Source organism: Haliotis cracherodii, unplaced genomic scaffold (assembly GCF_022045235.1).
Source record: "Haliotis cracherodii isolate W230 unplaced genomic scaffold, xgHalCrac1.p SCAF_10, whole genome shotgun sequence".
NCBI lineage: Eukaryota > Metazoa > Mollusca > Gastropoda > Lepetellida > Haliotidae > Haliotis > Haliotis cracherodii.
Window position 1 is genome coordinate 45,216,083 of NW_027266265.1, and position 19,189 is coordinate 45,235,271.

At 41.7% G+C, this 19,189-nt stretch overlaps 1 protein-coding gene across 1 annotated transcript; it reads right to left on the reverse strand.

Moving 5' to 3' along the window:
- Positions 1–437: 437 nt before the first annotated feature.
- LOC139454422 (conserved oligomeric Golgi complex subunit 4-like) lies at positions 438–18,942 on the reverse strand. The gene is made up of 22 exons (XM_071236122.1): positions 18,832–18,942; positions 16,549–16,631; positions 15,693–15,807; positions 14,736–14,837; positions 13,793–13,865; positions 12,322–12,515; positions 11,749–11,905; positions 10,700–10,806; positions 10,087–10,139; positions 9,523–9,619; positions 9,239–9,281; positions 8,727–8,845; positions 8,134–8,219; positions 7,704–7,929; positions 6,733–6,795; positions 6,476–6,532; positions 4,807–4,953; positions 4,337–4,420; positions 3,111–3,212; positions 1,963–2,091; positions 852–943; positions 438–696 (listed from the first exon to the last, which is right to left on the reverse strand). Exons 1-22 carry the CDS (start codon positions 18,940–18,942, stop codon positions 654–656), a joined length of 2,283 nt encoding a protein of 760 aa, XP_071092223.1. The 3' UTR covers positions 438–653.
- Positions 18,943–19,189: the final 247 nt, after the last annotated feature.

A 19,189-nucleotide genomic window follows, 5' to 3' on the forward strand; every position in this document is an offset into this window, starting at 1 on the left:
CATCACAATATTCACCTGAACGTTAAAAGGAGGTATAGCTTCTATTCAACACAAAACAGGGCTGTGCGGTGGTTAAACCCTCATGGTTTAAGCGTTTATTCACCTCGCCAAAACCCGGGTTTGATTCCCCAGATGGGTACAATGTGTGAAACCCATTTCTGGTGTACGCCATGATATTGCTGGAAAATTGCTAAAAATGGCGTAAAACCATACTCACTCATTGATACACAAAACAATGAAGTAGAGTAAAAGAACACAGCCTCACAACAGTGTTAACATGATGATCAACTCCATACAGGGTTGTAGACCATCTAACATGGTGATAGGCAGTAATATAGAAAGCTACAGGAATGAGATGTCACTGTGAGGAGCATGGGAGCACATGCATATTATTGACAGTACACCATCAAACTCCCTCCATATATTACAATCTCTCCCCCCAATCACATGTTGTTTATAAGGTCATCACTCTTGGTAGATAGACTACCATGTTTTTTCAGATCAAAGATAATGCTGCCATTACAATCGTGTGTAGTCTTGAGAGTTACCTCCCTTGTCTTGTGGTCTCATGACCTGTCCATGAGACAGCCATGTTGGTTATGGAATGATGAGATAAAGTGAAAGACGTGTTTGGGTTTGAGTAAACAGTCCTGTCATAACTTCAGCCTCTTGATATCTTCTATTCTAAAGTCCACCCTGGTGAAAAAATAACAACACAGTTAATATACATGTTCATAAAACAAAATATTACCATAATTCTAAGTTAATAATACCTATGAACATTTAAGTTGCAAAAATCGAGACAGCTTTCAGCTATAGGTGGTACTCCATCACACCTGTAATCAACTCACCTGAGACTGAGCACCTGCCTGACTTCAGTAGGGGTCAACCTCCAGGTCAAAGGTCCAGAATTCTGACCCCAGTAGTCGAGTATTTCTGACACCTGGGAAGAGCAAGAAAAACGTTAGATGCTGAATCGGGGGAATATGTTAGACTAAAGAAGGTTGTTTTGTAATTAACTCTTCAAGGATCTGCAGATAGATTAAACAAACTGAAAAGTACCTTGCTAAATTTTGTTACTGAAGAATCTTCAAAAGGATTAAGGTATTGCCATTGAGTTATGTTAATATGATGTTTGGAGAAATGAGTGAGTGGGTATGATTTTACGCCGCTTTTAGCAATATTCCAGCAATATCACAGCCGGGGACACCAGAAATGGGCTTCACACATTGTACCCATGTCGGGAATTGAACCTGGGTCTTCGGCATGACGAGCAAACTTTCTAACCACTAGGCTACCCCAATGATTTGGAGAAACACAATTGAACAGCTTCATATATTTACGAACATTTATCTTGAACAGCTGAACAAAATAACTATTATTACTATAAATTTTGAACAAGATCACATAAAACAGCCTCATACCGCACCAAGATGCAATAACACCAAAACTGAAGCTGGATTGGTCTACTACTGGTAATAACAGCACAGGACCTCAGCGAGGGATCACCTACACAGTCTCATATTTGACCTAGTAGTGATTCTGTTGCAATATTCCCCATAACTGAAGCTCCAGCTTTCATCAAGGTGCTCACATGATTTTATGCACCTCGCAAAGTAAGACTTGTTTTATTACAATATATATCTTGATTTTCGATCAGATCGTTTTGACTGGGTGCCAACCATTTTGTTTGAAGCAAATATAAGTGATATGAAAGGTGAAATCTGAATGGTCAATAGGAGGGACATAGAAGGGTGGGTGGGTGAGTTGGGTTTAACGCCGCTTTTAACAGTATTCCAGTTATATCGCGGCGTGTCAGTTTAATGTGGGAGGAAAGATACATAGAAGGGACATAACTCGTAATAGCTATGATTGAGCTCAGAAATTCCAGTCTAGTTCCGCAAGGGTGGAAAGTGGACTATTACAATCAGTTAACTCCCATGTCCTGTGTCTGTGACCTACCCGCTCCAGGTTGAGGATGGTGGCCATCTGTGTGATGCGGGCGAACTTGTCTCTGATGGTCCAGGTGGTGACGGAGGAGAGATAGCCCACCAATGACCGCAGCTCCTTGTCAAACTGGAGGCCTCCCAGCTGGAACAGGTGAGGTGAGGTGAGGTGAACTGAGGTTTAACGTCACATTTGTTTGTTTGTTGTTTAAAGCCGTACTCAGCAATATTCCAGCTGACGGCAGTCTGTAAAATAATCGAGTCTGGACCAGACAATCCAGTGATTGACATCATGAGCATCGATCCACGCAATTGGCATCGATGACATGTATCAACAAGTCAGTGAGCCTGACCACCCGATCCCGTTAGTCGCCTTTTACGGCAAGTATGGGTTGCTCAAAAACCTATTCTACCCCGGAATCTTCACGGGTCTAACTTCACATTCAAGATTGTTGCACTTATATAGCGACGTGCATGCACGTGTGTGTGTGGCTGCTTGTACCAGTCTGGACTAATGCAAATTTTATAGTGCTTCTTCACTGAGATACCATGCTGCAGTTTGACATGAATACCCCGCTCAGACACAGTATACTGACTCCGAGCCGACCAGTCCTTGTTCTAGCCCCTTAATGCTGAGTGCAAGGCAGCGTAACAAGAGGTACCAGGACTTCCCCGGGTGCTTTCTCATTTAAAATATTTTATCTGAAATGAAGCCCATGGCTCAATTTCGGAAGCTTAAGCTTTCTTACCTAAATAAAACGGACAACCTTTGCAGAAAAAGAGTTGTTTTAACTGAGAAAATATAATTCATGGATATACATTTGAAGAGGAAGTAACCTCATAGAATGCCAAACTTGACCTTGCATTATTGTTGAATGTACATAAAGATTTGCCATTTGTAGTGCATCGCCAAGTATTGACTTTTGAAAGGGGGAAAGGGGTTGATTTAAGCAAAATCACTCCAAAATTAGTATCAGAATTTAAGACATTTTTTATGTTTCTAATTCTGCGTGGGTCCACACATGTGAAATCCCGGTACCATCTTTCACTATGACGCAGCCAGGGTTTGAACCTCCGACCGGCTACAGTAATTATTCAAGTCATTACAGATGACAAATTCTTGTCAAGCCTCAGTGTACTGAGATGAAGCCATGATTCACCGACCCTGTTGAATGTTGACTTGGTGATGGCCTTCTCCTGCTGCACGGTGATCTCACCCACGATGAGGTTCACAAGGCGGTCGTAGTTTCCCGATGTGAGAGTGGCCTACAAACAACACACACGCAACACATCAGTACTGTCTCGCTCAAACAAAGTTCGTAACTGTGAACTGTATATATCTAATCATGGTTAGGAAACATTTCATGAACGAGTGTACAAAAAATGATAATACATTCTGAAAAGGCAAATGTAAAATACATGTAATTTGGGGGGAACTCCAAAGAGGGTGTCTCATTTTTTATCTTCACCAAGGGGGCGCAATTGTTTCTTTTGTACTTCACTGGGAATGATTAAAGTAATTAAATTTCCCTTTTTCAATGATTTTTCCAAAATATTCCTTGATGACCTTTTCCCTGAGCCTTGGATAAATGACCTGACATATGTTAAGTTTTCTTGTGATACAGGTTTGTACAGTTACTTCAGTTATTTAACACTATGTCAGCTCAATGTTGGAGGAAAGCCCGAAAAGACGCCGGTCACAGATGGTTACTTCTGTGGTGAAACAGAAGACACTTGCATTACAAGACCACTGAGCCTGCCCCACCCCGGCTGTATCATAGCGGCTGATAGATAATCGAGTCAAGGCAAGCCAGTGACTAGAAGAACATCCAAAGCCATTGGGGTAAACTGACACGCATATGGCATATTTCAAACTTCCAAAATTGTTCTCCAAATTAAGTAAGCAACCCTCAAAAGCCCCACCTAGGTTGCCTCACCTTTTCGGACATACCCTTTTCGACCAAACACCAAATGGCCTGGCGGGCCTGTGCACGAAATACGCAAATGTCGGAAAGCGCACATTAAATTCCTTATTTAAGTAAGTAAGTAAGTAATGACACGCAATCAGTCTGACCTCTCAATCCATTTAGGCCCCTGTTACGTCCAGCAATTTAGCGCTGGAGACCCACTCTAACCCACGGCCTTGTTCAGCAAAGCAATCACAGCGCCACAATGACTATAAGCCTATGTTAAAGTGAGGGAGTTATGACATTTTGGGGGTGCTAAGATGGCTTTGCATAACATGGCTCGTTTCACCCATGATCATAATGTAACGACTGTCGTAAGTCTATGCTAACAATAGTCGTAGCACTATTTTCATTTTGTGAAACAGGTCTTTGAGTTGAAACATAATTTGACAAATATAATCACATAAAATATACACCACCTACCTTGAAAGTGCTGAACAGGGCATCCAGGTTCATAATGAAGTTTTGGACCCACGGATCGTTTGCCTCATAGTTGGAGAAGTCCTCCTGGCAATGGAAAGTACATGGATTGTCACCACAGGATTACAACAGCCTGCCAGGGCAAACCTATCCTTTTTCATATCCAACCAGAAAACCTTTAATATTTGAGAGACGCTGAAATAAACCCATGAAAACTATTTTGGCTTCACCAAAACAACAAGTATATCAGGGTTACTGCGCCCTTTGAAAAGTCGAGGGTGCCACACAGTAGATACTGTTTTACAATCGTTCCTTTATAAATGCACATGACATTTTACCATCAAGTTTAGACTTTCAAAAATTCTGTCTCTATTTGTTTTCACAAAAATCTATAACACTGTTTCCAACATCCAACATCCACAAAAATATCAGAGTTTTTTGTGTTTTGAAGTTCAATAAGATCTGGGTCTCACCTCAGTCAAATTGTGGTCTGTAGAGAGGAAGGACTCCACTAGCGGTTTGACGCGAGGTTTCACAACACTCGATGTCAGCTGGGAGAAGCCAAACTCGATCACGTCCTTGAACTTGGCGGATACCGTTCCAAGGTCTGACAAACAGCTCTGCAAAAAAAATAAAAATTTCTTCAATGGAAATAAGAAAGGCCTTTGTGCTAAACTTGAGGAATATATGTTGTAGCAGTTATAAGATTTGAACTTCAGGGATTGTGCTTCATGGTCTTGTGTCCATATCAAGTCTGGATCTAGATGTGTGAGATCACGACATATTCTCAGGAATTCATTGACTGTTACAAACATTATAAAACCTAATTGGCAGGCAACGAAAATCTTGTTCAATCATCATGAATCAAACAGTACCAAACTGTCTGAGCAGTGTCTCCTTTCAAATATTCACTGAAGTCAAAGCTAATACCCAAGTTATCATTATTGGACCTATCCTCACAGTCTCACTGGTCAGACTAACACATCTGACACCCCACCCCTATCCTCACAGTCTCACTGGTCAGACCAACACATCTGACCCCCACCCCTATCCTCACAGTCTCACTGGTCAGACCAACACATCTGACCCCCCACCCCTATCCTCACAGTCTCACTGGTCAGACCAACACATCTGACACCCATCCCTATCCTCACAGTCTCACTGGTCAGACCAACACATCTGACCCCCACCCCTATCCTCACAGTCTCACTGGTCAGACCAACACATCTGACCCCAACCCTATCCTCACAGTCTCACTGGTCAGACCAACACATCTGACCCCCACCCCTATCCTCACACTCTCACTGGTCAGACCAACACATCTGACCCCCACCCCTATCCTCACAGTCTCACTGGTCAGACCAACACATCTGACCCCCACCCCTATCCTCACACCCTCACTGGTCAGACTAACACATCTGACACCCACCCCCACCCCTATCCTCACAGTCTCACTGGTCAGACCAACACATCTGACACCCCACCCCTCTCCTCACAGTCTCACTGGTCAGACCAACACATCTGACCCCCACCCCCACCCCTATCCTCACAGTCTCACTGGTCAGACTAACACATCTGACACCCACCCCCACCCCTATCCTCACAGTCTCACTGGTCAGACCAACACATCTGACACCCCACCCCTATCCTCACAGTCTCACTGGTCAGACTAACACATCTGACCCCCACCCCTATCCTCACAGTCTCACTGGTCAGACTAACACATCTGACCCCCACCCCTATCCTCACAGTCTCACTGGTCAGACTAACACATCTGACCCCCCATCCCTATCCTCACAGTCTCACTGGTCAGACTAACACATCTGACACCCACCCCCACCCCTATCCTCACAGTCTCACTGGTCAGACTAACACATCTGACCCCCACCCCTATCCTCACAGTCTCACTGGTCAGACCAACACATCTGACCCCCCACCCCTATCCTCACACTCTCACTGGTCAGACTAACACATCTGACCCCCACCCCTATCCTCACACTCTCACTGGTCAGACCAAGACATCTGACCCCCACCCCTATCCTCACTGGTCACACTTATCAGACCAACACATCTGACCCACCCACCCCCATCCCCACCCCCATATTCTACCAGTCTCACTAATCAGACGAAAACCTCACAAACCTCTAGCTTGGCTCTGGCTTGCTCCGTACACTGGCTGTAGAGTTTTGATACCTCATCCTGATATAAAACACAAGGTACCTAGCATTAGGATAACATCAAAATAACCTTATGTCACATAACTATATTATGATGAGAAATATTCAAAATGACCAGTATGTGTCAGAGGGGTTTCTTCAATATAATTCTATTATCGAATAAACACAATTACTTTAAATGACTGTCAAATAATATCTTTTATTTATGTTATATGATCTTACCTCGAGGTTTGTTTTCAAAGCTTTCGAGTATTCTGAACTGACTTCAGCATTGTTTAAGGCAGTCTGGAACAAAAGAGCTACATGTATATTTTATCTTATGGTCATGTATTTTGAAATATAAATACATTTGTGTACGTCTATAATTTTCTATCTTATTTTGGGATAATGATCTGTTTCAGATGCCGGATGTTTTCTTTTCTTAAAGTGACATATGATGGTATATGTGAGCAAGTAAGCTAGGCTTAATGCCGCTTTGAACAGTATTTCAGTTAACTCTTGGCATGTCAGGGCAATGTTTACCACTTTGGTTCAACCCAAGAGTACAGATTTGGTGCTGACAAACCATGAATATGGCGAATCAGGGATTCAAACCCATTATCGGAGACTCTGTCACAACATTCACTGCAAACAGGGCCCGTGAAGATCCTGGGTAGAATTGGTCTTCAGTAAAAGGTGACTATCGGGATTGGGTGGTCAGGCTCGCTGACTTGGTTGATGCATGTCATTGTATCCCAATTGCGTAGATCGATGCGCATGATGTCAATCACTTGACTGTCTGGTCCAGACTCGATTATTACAGACTGCCATCATATAGTTGGGATATTGCCGAGTCTGGCATTAAACAACAAACCAACCAACCAACACTGCAAATAGCCATTATAACCCCCGACGACACAGAAATATGGTCACTGAAGGACGCACCAGGAATTCTTTAACTAAGCTACTGTGGTTGTTCTGTTAATTTATGCCGCACTCAACAATATTCCAGCTACATGACAGTGGTCTGGAGTCTGGACCAGACAATCCAATGATTGACGTTCATTAGCATCGATCCTCAAAATTGGGATACAATGTACGAACAAAGTCAGCGAGTCTGACCACCCGATCCCCTTCGTGGCCTCTTACGACAAACATGGGTTGAATTCTAACCCAGATCGTCAAGGGTGGAATTCTTTAACTAAGCAACTGACCAGGAAGAGAGTCTTGGCCTTCTCCTTCTCAGAGTCGGAGCTCTGCAGCTTGCCCTGCTGGAAGCTGGACTGTACCAGGTTGTAGGCCTGCTGTAGGTCGAAGCCCGACGGGAAGCCAGAGCGGAGCCGTGCGTACAACACCTCTCGGAAGTCCTGCTCCAGGAGCGTACACGCATGGTTCAACATCGCACACACGCCATCCACACTGGAGCTGGAGATGGTACGTCTGTGGTGTAGAAAATGTACTGATAAAATAATTTGATATATTTGAACACAGATGTATTCTGAAGTGAATTGAAGCATCAATTTTCTCTTTAACAGGGACTAGGAAAAGAGGGCTTACCATCTTTGGGTAATATTTCTGCAGTAATATCTGCTCCCTTAATCACAAATGACCTACAAATCAGCTCATGATTTGTGGGATACACACCTTACACTTTTCTTGACAATGAAGAAAGCATCATCCACCATACTGGAGGTCTGTGCTCCATCCTCCAAGGTATCCATGTTGACAGCCTACAACACAGCAGTCCTCACTTTACACTTTCTCCACAGAACATTGGAACTTCCTGTCTCTCGAACAGTCTCTCCCACTTCCGGTAACACAACAGCACTACCTTTAGTCTACTTTCAGGAAGTCTAAGCAGAGTTACATCCCCATCTGCCGACATTTAACTGACAGACTGCCTGACTGAGTATGGTTTTTACGCCGCTTTTAGCAATATTCCAGCAATATCACGGCGGGGGACACCAGAAATGGGCTTCACAAATTGTACCCATGTTGGGATTCGAAACCCGGGTCTTCGGCGTAACGAGCGAACACTTTAACCACTTGGCTACCCGACCGCCCCCGACATTTAACACCACACTCAGTGTGAAGTGACAGCAGAGTTATTTCCCTTTCACACATTCACCACCAGCATTTATCTCCCCATTAACACCCATCCCTTCAGAGAGTGGTGGCGGATTAGGTTTATAGGTGGCAAGGACCATTTATAGTGTCATCAGAGTTATCTCCCCTACCTTGAGCACCATCTCTCTCATGAAGTATTCCTCCATCATGATGTAGCTGCCGATCAGCTCCTGCATCAGACGACTCAGGTCACAGCCACTGAGATACTTGTCCAGGTCAACACACTCTCCTGAACAAATCAAGAAAATGTAAACACAGTGTCAAGTCTTTGTAGATAATCCTACGTTGGGGTTTTGGGAAAGATTTGTTTGTTTGTTTGCTTGTTGTTTAATACCGCACTCAGCAATATTCAAGCTATATGACGGTGGTCTGTAAATAAATGAGTCTGGATCAGACAATCCAGTGATTGACATCATGAGCATCGATCCACACAATTGGGATATGATGACATGCATCAACCAACTCAGGTAGCCTGACCACCCGATCCCGTAAGTTGCCTCTTATGACAAGCGTCGGTTGGTGAAGACTAATTCCAAAACAGATTTTCACGTGGGAATTGTTTTAGCTACCAAGCAAAATTAAGCTGAAGTATCTTAGTGAAGTATCTTCAAGTGCAACTTACTTGTTCTGTCATCTTCATCTGGAAATGCCACTTCTAAATCAGTCTGTAAACAAGTCACACGCAAGTGAGGGGTCAAGTCATTACAAAAACAGGAAAGTCAGTAAACTCATGACCTGTGGATACTGGCAGGCATAAGGGACACATTTCTGCAAACAAACTGCACCATAGACTATTAGGCCATATGCAGCACAACAGAGAAATCCATGTACTCTCAGATATTACCTAAACAAAGACTGAGTCAAAACAACTCTGAATATTAATGCTTCACAAAGGAAAAGTGTTACCAGGGCTCTCCTCTTGATGAAGCGGAGATACATCTCAGCTCGTGTACTGATGAGCACAACCTCAGACAGCAACACATCCAGGTCCTTCGGTTCCAGTCTGTAACATAAACACAGGACGTGAACACAGGATGTGAACATAGGACAGTCAACAGAGGAAGGTGAACAGGATGGTGAACACAGGATGTGAACATAGGACCGTCAACAGAGGAAGGTGAACAGAGGACAGGGAACAGAGGACAGTCAACAGAGGAAGGTGAACAGAGGACCATGAAGACAGGATGGTGAACAGAGGATGGTGAACAGAGGATGGTGAACATAGGATGGTGAACACAGTGGCTCAGTCAGCAACAACAATACTAAACAACTCTGTCTAGACATAACCAACTTATCCATCTCTAATGTGCAGATATGAGCTCTTTATCCAGTTCTTCTGTGTAGCTATACTACTTGAAAGAAGTAAAAGAACACACACAATTGGAAGGCTATGTGTTGCAATAACCACCAGCCTTGACAGAATATATCCAGCTATGATGTGTAGACATACAAGTAGTCAGCTGTACTCACTTCTCTGTGGAGGTTTGTTTCTGGATCATCAAACTCTGCTGAACCTGTCGGACCTGAAGTGAATATCAAGCAACACTTCACTCTTCCACAAAACTGCTTCATGTTCTTTTGAACATAAATATTGAGATGTTAAACTTAACATCTATCACCAGGAAGCCAAGTTCATAACATATCATGGCGGTTCAACATGTTCAAGGGTAACAAACATTCCCACACAGGGGAACATACATATTTCAGGGTAAATGCCCTGTCGTCACCATGGGACCGATTGTTTTATCGCCATCCCCATATGTAACAATGTTTCTATATCCAACAAAACATGTCCATGGTCTGTAAGCATAGGCCCCAAAATAAAAAGTCAGCATGTCTGACTTTCCACCTGAAATCATTTAATGGTCTGGACGAGACACCTACCTACCCATCTTTCATAGAATCCCTTGTTGGTAAAGGTATGAGAACATCTTCATCACTTTGGGCTTTCCTCCCACATTAAGCTCTCACGCTGTGATATAACTGGAAAACTGATCCCAGAAGTGTTAAACCCAACTCACTCACTCACTCACTCACTCGTATAATAGTGTTGCATTGCCCGATATAGATATGATGGTCTTACCTTGTGTTCATAGTCTCTTTTTGACTTAAACTGTTCTACGATTTTCCTTGACTGCCGATCACACTCCTTCTGCAGCATCTTCAGCAGGATCAGGAGCTTCCCCGGGCCTGAAAGCCATGCCAAGATAACTCACACATGTCTAAGCAGTGCTTGATAAACTGAGGAAGACTGGTATGTTATGAGCATTATCAACTGATGTATAAGGGAACACTGTTGCATTGTGATGGAGTGTAGAATGTCTTGTAGTGATGTCTATGGATGTCCAGGGGCCACAGGCGCCGCGATTCGCTGTGCAGAGTTACGTCCACTGGGCACGCTAGAAACCTATGATTGTGGGTTCGAATCCCGATTTGCCCTGATTATGTTACTAGGTTTGTCAGCACCATACCCGTGCTCGTGGGTTTCACCGAAGTGGTAAACGTCTGAGACCTTCTTCGGGCTTTCCTCCCACATTAAGCTGACACGCCACGATATAACTGTTATACTATTAAAAGCGGCGATAAACCCAACTCACTCACTCTATGGATGTCCAGTGGTGATGTCTAATGTCATGTGATGTGGTATGTACTACCAGTAGATGATGTTTGTAACACCGGGTGTCAGTCTACAACGGCATGTGCTAAAGGCTATACAGCCAGGTGGTGTAGTCAATAACGTCAGGTGTCAGTCTATAATATCATGTGCTATAGCATTTACTGCCTGGTGGTGATGCCAATAACACCAGGTGTCATGGTCTATAATATCATGTAATATAGCCAATTCTGCCAGGTGAAGTAACAGGGGGTAATAGCAAAGTTTATAATTCCATGTGTTATAATAGTCTATACTGCAGGTGGTGAAGTCAATAACACCAGGTGTCCATGTATATAATAACATGATGCCAATAACACCAGGTGTCCTAGTCTATAATACCATATGATATAGCCAATACTGCCAGGTGATGATGTCTATTGTGCCAGGCAATAAATGTTAAATGACAGAGTGTAACAAATCTCTAAAATACCAAACATGTGTTTCCTTCACCACCCCTGTATGTGTATCATACCTACCATAATATGTTTCTACTAATGGCTGATGTATCTCCACAACTCTAGCGATACTCTCAAACAGGAGAGTGATGGTGTCTGCAAACAGCACCTTGGCCCGCTTGTCATCACTGTCCATGTGCAGAGCAAGCTTCATCTGATTGTCAGCATTCTCAGACAGCTGGAAAATACATGATGATGTCATTTCACACTCGCGTTCTATATGCAAGTGGCTATAAACCTATATTTCCTACTTCAGGTCTTCGGAAATATCAGTAATTAGCATGAGTGTCACGATTATGAGATAATTGTCATTCACATTCTGACAGAGAGGCTTAAACACAAGACAAAGAAAGTCAGTGAATAATATTTCAGACCATTTAGTAGCTGTGCCAATAAACAGCAAAAGAGTCCTGCTAATAATGACTGCATATATTAAAAATTGCTTCATGTTTTAGGAACCCTGACATGAGCATCTTCACATGCATAAATTGTTGAACAATCTCCTTTAATTTACATCTGACAGAGATGTATCTCATGGGATTAAAAGATCTGATGTTAGTGAGATTGAATGAGCACTTAATCAGTTCTTTGTACCTTTTTAGCCAAATATTTTCCAAATTTAGTGAGTCCTTCTTCATGTTGCCCCAGCAACGGGAATATCTTGAAGAATCTCTCTACAGATGCCACATCCTCGGAGTGGACAGCAGCATCAAACTTGGAGGTGACGATGGCCTTGAGTTTGTCCTCCGCCTCATGCAGCAGTTTGAAGGAGATGTCCAGTGTCCCACCTGTCACAGATGTCACCTAGTTATTGTCAATGATCACTGCCTTTTGAGTGAGTGATTTAGTGAGAGAGTGAGTATGGTTTGTTTGTTGTTTAACGCCGCACTCAGCAATATTCCAGCTATATGACAGCTGTCTGTAAATAATCAAGATTGGACAAGACAATCCTGTGATTGACATTATAAGCATCAATCCACGCAATTGGGGTAATGATGACATGCATCAACCAAGTCAGCGAGCCAGACCACCTGATCTTGTTTGTTGCCACTTACGACATTCACGTTAGTCATGCATACAACAAGAATAATCGCCTATTAGGACAAACATGTGTTGCTGAAGACCTATTCTCCCCGGGTGATGTGGTTGAGTGAGTGAGTGAGTTGGGTTTTATGACGCTTTTAACAATATTCCAGGTATATCACGGCGTGTCAGCTTGATGTGGGGGGAAAGCCCCAGGTGATGCAGGTATCAGGGGTTGATCAGTTCAGTGAAACCCACGAGCATGGATATGGTACTGGCTAACCTTGTAAGATAATCAGGCATGACCAGGGATTTGAACCCACAATCAAAGGTTTCTGGTGTACCTAAGGGATGCAGTGACTTACAGCATCTTAGACAAACATGGATTTTGGCTATTTGTAACCTACTTTTAGTTCATTACAATTGGATAGCTTCAGTTCAGAGAAAAAAATAATAATGCTGTTCAGTTATCAAATAATTATCAATATCCCAAATCATAAAAAGGCTCCAGATCACCACTAGACTAATCTGTATAGCAAGTTTCATAAAGAAATATTTAATGGTTTAAGAATTCTGTTCCGGAAACAGAAAATGGATGGAGGACAGACATGCTAATTATATCCTATTTTTCAGGGGGATAAAAAGAACATATCAATCATTATTCATTACTGTTTTCTGTTGGCCAAAAAGAGTAATTATTATACCTTGTCTTTTATCATTGCAAGTGCTTACAAGCAATAAAAAAGTATGTTTGAGTAAAACGGTAAGGTGACGAGAGTGAATGAGTGAGTGAGTTGGGTTTTAAGCCAGTTTTTGCAATATTCCAGCAATATCACAGCAAGGGACACCAGAAGTGGGCTTCACACATTGTACCCATGTGGAGATTCAAACCTGGGCCTTCGGCATGACGAGCGAACGCTTTAACCACTAGGCTACCCCACCACCACTAAGGTGTTGAATAAATGAGGCCAGTTGAGGCTGGATCTCCTGAGCAAAAATACATGGTTTTACAGAAGGTATGTGATCAACAGTGATGACCCACCTTCATCATTATCAGCACTCATTCTAAGAACTGACTCGTCCAGATTTCGGTAGCGATGGATATGGCCTGCAGCCTAAAACACAAAAAGAGGAATATACTGATACTGTGAGTGGGCGGGTGAGTGGGCGGGTGAGTGGGCGGGTGAGTGAGCGAGCGAGCGAGCGAGTGAGTGAGTGAGTGAGTGAGTGAGTGAGTGAGTGAGTGAGTGAGTGAAATAGCATGGCAAGGAACAGTGGAATCGGGCTTCACACATTGTACCCCAAATGAAAATTGAACTTGGGCAATCTGCATGATAAGTTCTGCGTTAACCACTAGGCCATCCCCCCATCAGTTTATACATAGGGAGAGTATTGGAATAACAAGGCTTTGAAAACTATAACATTGAAAAAAGAAGTTAAGGATCAACAATGACAGATTAACTATAGTATTATAAAAGAATTGAGTGGTCCCTAATTTTTTTTTGATAATATTCCGGAAATATCATGATGTGTCAGCTTTATGTGGGAGGAAACTCGAAATGATGGAGTGTACATTTTGAATCATTTATAACATTGGTGAAACCCCTACAGGTGCAAACAGACCAAGGGAGACAACTTAGGAAAAGTTTATTCAAGTCCACAATCAGCAGATCTTGGCAGTGCACAGCCCCCTCACACATAGAAACCAAAACAAATATAACTAAACACTGAACTGCAATTTTATAATGATAGATAAAAAAATAGGGTAAAACAAGAAGGTTAAGTTTAAAAAGACAAAATCATTCATGAATTGCTACATAAAAATACTACCTATTTTCTCTTTATTTGTTCATCTGGAGCACAAGCTACAGATTGTTCCTGTGATCTCAAATGAGGAGAGTAACAAAATTCAATCTGCCAAAATACTAAGATGATCGAAAGGTAACCATGGTAACTCGTGTGAACAAAAAACACTGGATTTTTACCTTTTCATAATCTTCATTCTGCAGTGCAGTTTGTACCCCATCAGTACAGAATTTGAGATCGAGAATATCCTCCACTCGCTCTATACAGTCAGAAACACGGCTCTGGAAAATCAAAACATTAAATTAACTAAAAACATTTGTCATATCAGTCTAATTTCAGTCAACTCCAACAGCTTCATACCTTGCTACTGGGAAACTGAAACATTATCTGATATTTGCTTTTGTACTTTGGAAAATTCAGTGTAGGCGTAACATAATCTGGTTAATTCTGGAATGCATAATATGATTTCAACACTGCATTCCTCAGGAGTAGTCACAGCACCCAAATACACCCATCCAATCCTCATTTTACAACATGGCGACCAAGAATCCCTACAGTGAATTCGGCAACACAACATGAATATTGCATTCATTACACACTCCAAAAAATCATCCATGGGTCCAAGACATCTGGCACTCCAAAGTTAGCCATCTTTACAAGTCTGCCTACATACAAATGGAAATCAACCATGTTAATTACTCAGTATAAGATAGCTATAAACTATAAACAGTATAAAGAACCAAGAAGAATGAAGCATGGTTTATGTAACGATCATTGCATCATTTTTTTAGAAACAAATTTACGCTCGCACTTGAAAGATGCCATAAACTTAACACTGCTATTTTGAGAGGGTGGTGAAGTTTTTTCCCTTAAGGGTAGTTGGGCAACACAGATAAACAAGTGTGTGACTCATGTTTTTTTCTCCCTGCAGTTTTTTATTGTACGATCATCAACTCCCCTCGTCACTTATTTTCGTAAATAACACAACCTAAAAAACACACGATAATAATAACTTCCTTTCTTCCATTAACTCCTAATGACACTGACAACCACACAACATGATAGAAACGACAGTTTCTTCATCGAAATTGTTGAAGTCTTGCTTGTAAAATTGATGTCAGTGGCCCAGTTGTTACCTTGGCGAGGTCGAGTTTCCTGACTTTACTGCTGACGTTGTCGGCCAGCGTGGAGGTGAAGGAGATCATGCTGCTCAGCTGCCGGGAGTCTGTCTGCAGGATCTGCAGGTTCGGGCTGCAGCAGGAAGCACACAGATACAGGGTAATACAGGACCCGTAATTACAGGGCATTGGATGCAACAATTTCCTGGAACACTTGCAAAAGTTTTGAATACGAGTAACTGTTGAATAAATTTACTAAAGAAATCTAACCATGCTAACTTCAGGCTGAGTATTTACATTATCTTCTTTTCAAATACTGACCGCTGCTCCACTAGTTGTTTAAAATAAAGCAAACCTACAAACTTTCTGAATTAAATGAGACTGAACTCTATCAGCAGTGATCAGTGTAAAGAAAAACATGACTCCAAAATTTAGGAATTCACACACACACACACACAAACACACACACACAAACACACACACACAACACACACACACACACAACACACACACACACACACACACACACACACACACACACACACACACACACACACACACACACACACACACACACACACACACACACACACACACACCACTATGGTGAGTGAGTATGGTTTTACGCCGCTTTAAGCAATATTCAAGCAATATCACAGCGGGGACACCAGACATGGGCTTCACACATTGTACCCATGTGGGGAATCAAACCTGGGTCTTCGGCGTGATGTGATAAACCACAAACAAATGATAACACTCAACAATATTCAACGATGCACTGGGATAGCACTGATCATTACTTTCAATTTAACTGATTTGATTTGAAATACTCTGCTTGTTGTTGATCTATTCTGTTGTTACCATGGTTACTCACAGGGCTTTGTGAAGACCAACCATCTTGCTCTCTAGCCGAGATTGATGATCCAGCAGCCCCTTCAACTCATCCTCAACTGTCATCTAAAACGACAATTACTTTGTTATTGTGAAAGAGCATAATATTATCATGATTATCAAGATATATGCAAGTGATTCTAGCAAGGTTGTTTGGGGAAACAATTATGAGTAGAGACATATTGAAGACTCTGGTCAAAGTTCAAGGCCACTTGACTTGGCTCAAGGTCACAATCGCCAAAGGAGCATGGCTGTGAGACATTCCTTGAATTTGGTCATAAAGACACTTGGCACTTCATAATTGTCAGTTGTCTGACCTGTTTGTGTGTCCCTAAACGTTGTCTGTTTAGTATCTGTAGTTCATTCTCCATTGATGGAGGTGTTAAACATGGCAACTTTATTCATTATAATACAAGTATTCGCATGAACAAAACATTGTAAGTTGTCAGATTGTCTGGTACAGTACATACCATTCCAGCACACAAGAAAGGATTTTAGTATGAACACTTCCAAAGAGTGTTATATATTTGGGACAGAACCAAAAGTAATGAAGACACGGATTCAACGATATAAAAAGCATGGATGGCATGTGTGACAAATTATTTATATTTCTGGGTCTGCCTGAATCCAAGGAATATCCTGAAATAAGAAGGGTAGTTAAATAGCGGCATAGGAGCGGCATTCCATTACCACACCTCATTCACTGCCAAAAACCCTTGAAATTTGCTTGGCGACCTTACAACCTTCTCCCGTGCTCAAAGATTTAAAATAACCGTTATGATTGATACAGATGTGATATGCCTACAAGCAGAACTTTGATATGGGATAAGACTGAGATTTGTTTGAGATATGTTCATGTAAACTGAGATTAGGGCTGGGACAGGTAACTCGGGTACTTGGGTACTCAGGTCGGGTGGGTACTGAGTAGGACCCGGGTCCCCACAGGACAACCTGGAGCTGTGGTTAGTGATGTGATATACATTTTTTATGACATTAACAATAAAATTTCATGATTACACTTTATAAGTACAAATCGCTAATATTTGCATTTCTTTCTTACTGTGCAGACATTCCTTCTGATTTTTATATGTTTGAGTAAAGACAAAGCTTCAGTCAACTTCAGTGTTTGCATGATCAGATCGTTTTATACTATGTCCAAATACTTTTTGCCAGGTCTCCAGTAAAAAACTTCCCAATTGAATATTTTGTACCAATCTTGAGACGTACAGTGGATACCCAGGTAGGGTCAGGTCATAGGGGGTTGGGTATCTGGGTAGTAAGTATAGACACGTCCCGGCCTTAACTGAGATGTTTTTCAGCATGTTCAGATACTTCTGGCATGTCCAAGGTGGTTTTTTTCTGTTTGCAGTCTTACGTACTGTGGTTTCAAGCCCCAAAGAAGTATTACTGATAACATGTGTAATAACAATCCCAATACAGTAAAATTACTTCTTCCTTTTGAGAACACTTATTTCTGTTAACACTTGGATGGTCCACTCTAACATGTCTAGAGACAAGTCCATCAGGCACCATCTTGGTACGGTCACATGATTCTGAGCCCCTCCATAATTTTCAAGTTAAAAATAGATGCACAATATGAGGATACTATAGTACTTCTAAAATGTGGCATTTAGGTTTTGTCACCTCACACTTTATAAATTTATGATTGAAAAAGTTTAAACCATGATATCATATACCATTTAATTTCGGCAGAAATTTACAAAATATGGATATTCCTGTAATAGGAAGAATTAATAAGTGTCCTTCGAACTTTTGACAGTTTCCAACATAACAATCACAAGTCCAGATCAATACATATTTGCGAAGGTGGACGTACAAAAGTAATTCTGGGGGGTGTATCTCTTTCGTTGTTTAGATAAACATGATATTATGTTCGTCTGTTGGCAATGTATAAAAAAACACGAAATGTCTGGACTCGTCTCTTGCTACTGCCAACAGTAACATCAGGCCTACATAATCAAAACAAAATGATATTTGTCGAAGTGTTGGTGTTGTTAAAAAATGAAGGACCCACGGACAACTTTGATAGCATTGCTGCAATATATGATATCTGCCACTGTAATAGTTTTGTCATTACTAGGTTGACACTGGCTGTTTTTAATCTAAAATTGTCAAAAGACATGGGCCTCTGATTATGAAAACTGCTGAAGTTGTCGACCGGGTGAAGCGACAGTCGCATCTATGTGACTTGAAAACGTGTAAGCAAAACTAATGAGTGCAACAATATCTTGGGTATATACATTACCTCTTCATTGCATAATTCATCGAATGCCTTTTGAATAGCTTCTAAATCTGTCAAATTTTCAACTGTATCCAACGACGTCGAGGACGTGGCATCGCCCATGGACGTCGCCATTTTGGTTGAATGAATACTATTTCCTTTACAACTAAATCTAATTACGACAAGACGTCAATCGCCCTCTTGCTTTTTGCCGCCACGAAAACTGTTTTACTCCTAGTAAGTCGCGTTATTGAACGTCCTTTATATACAATGATTTAATCGAGTACTTCACATTAACTTCATATTCACAAAGTTCATTAGAGCACAAGATATATAATAATTAAGTCTGAATATGACTTTGAATATTTATCATTATAAACTG

What these genes read in the sequence shown, in the direction of transcription:
- LOC139454422 (XM_071236122.1), bottom strand. Translation starts at nt 18,942, where the DNA reads ATGGCGACGTCCATGGGCGATGCCACGTCCTCGACGTCGTTGGATACA. An exon ending in GAGTGCTGATAATGATGAAG is followed by an intron (nt 12,516 to 13,792) that starts GTGGGTCATCAC and finishes CATCTGTGACAG; the next exon opens with GTGGGACACTGGACATCTCC. An exon ending in TGAGAGAGATGGTGCTCAAG is followed by an intron (nt 8,220 to 8,726) that starts GTAGGGGAGATA and finishes GCTGTGTTGTAG; the next exon opens with GCTGTCAACATGGATACCTT.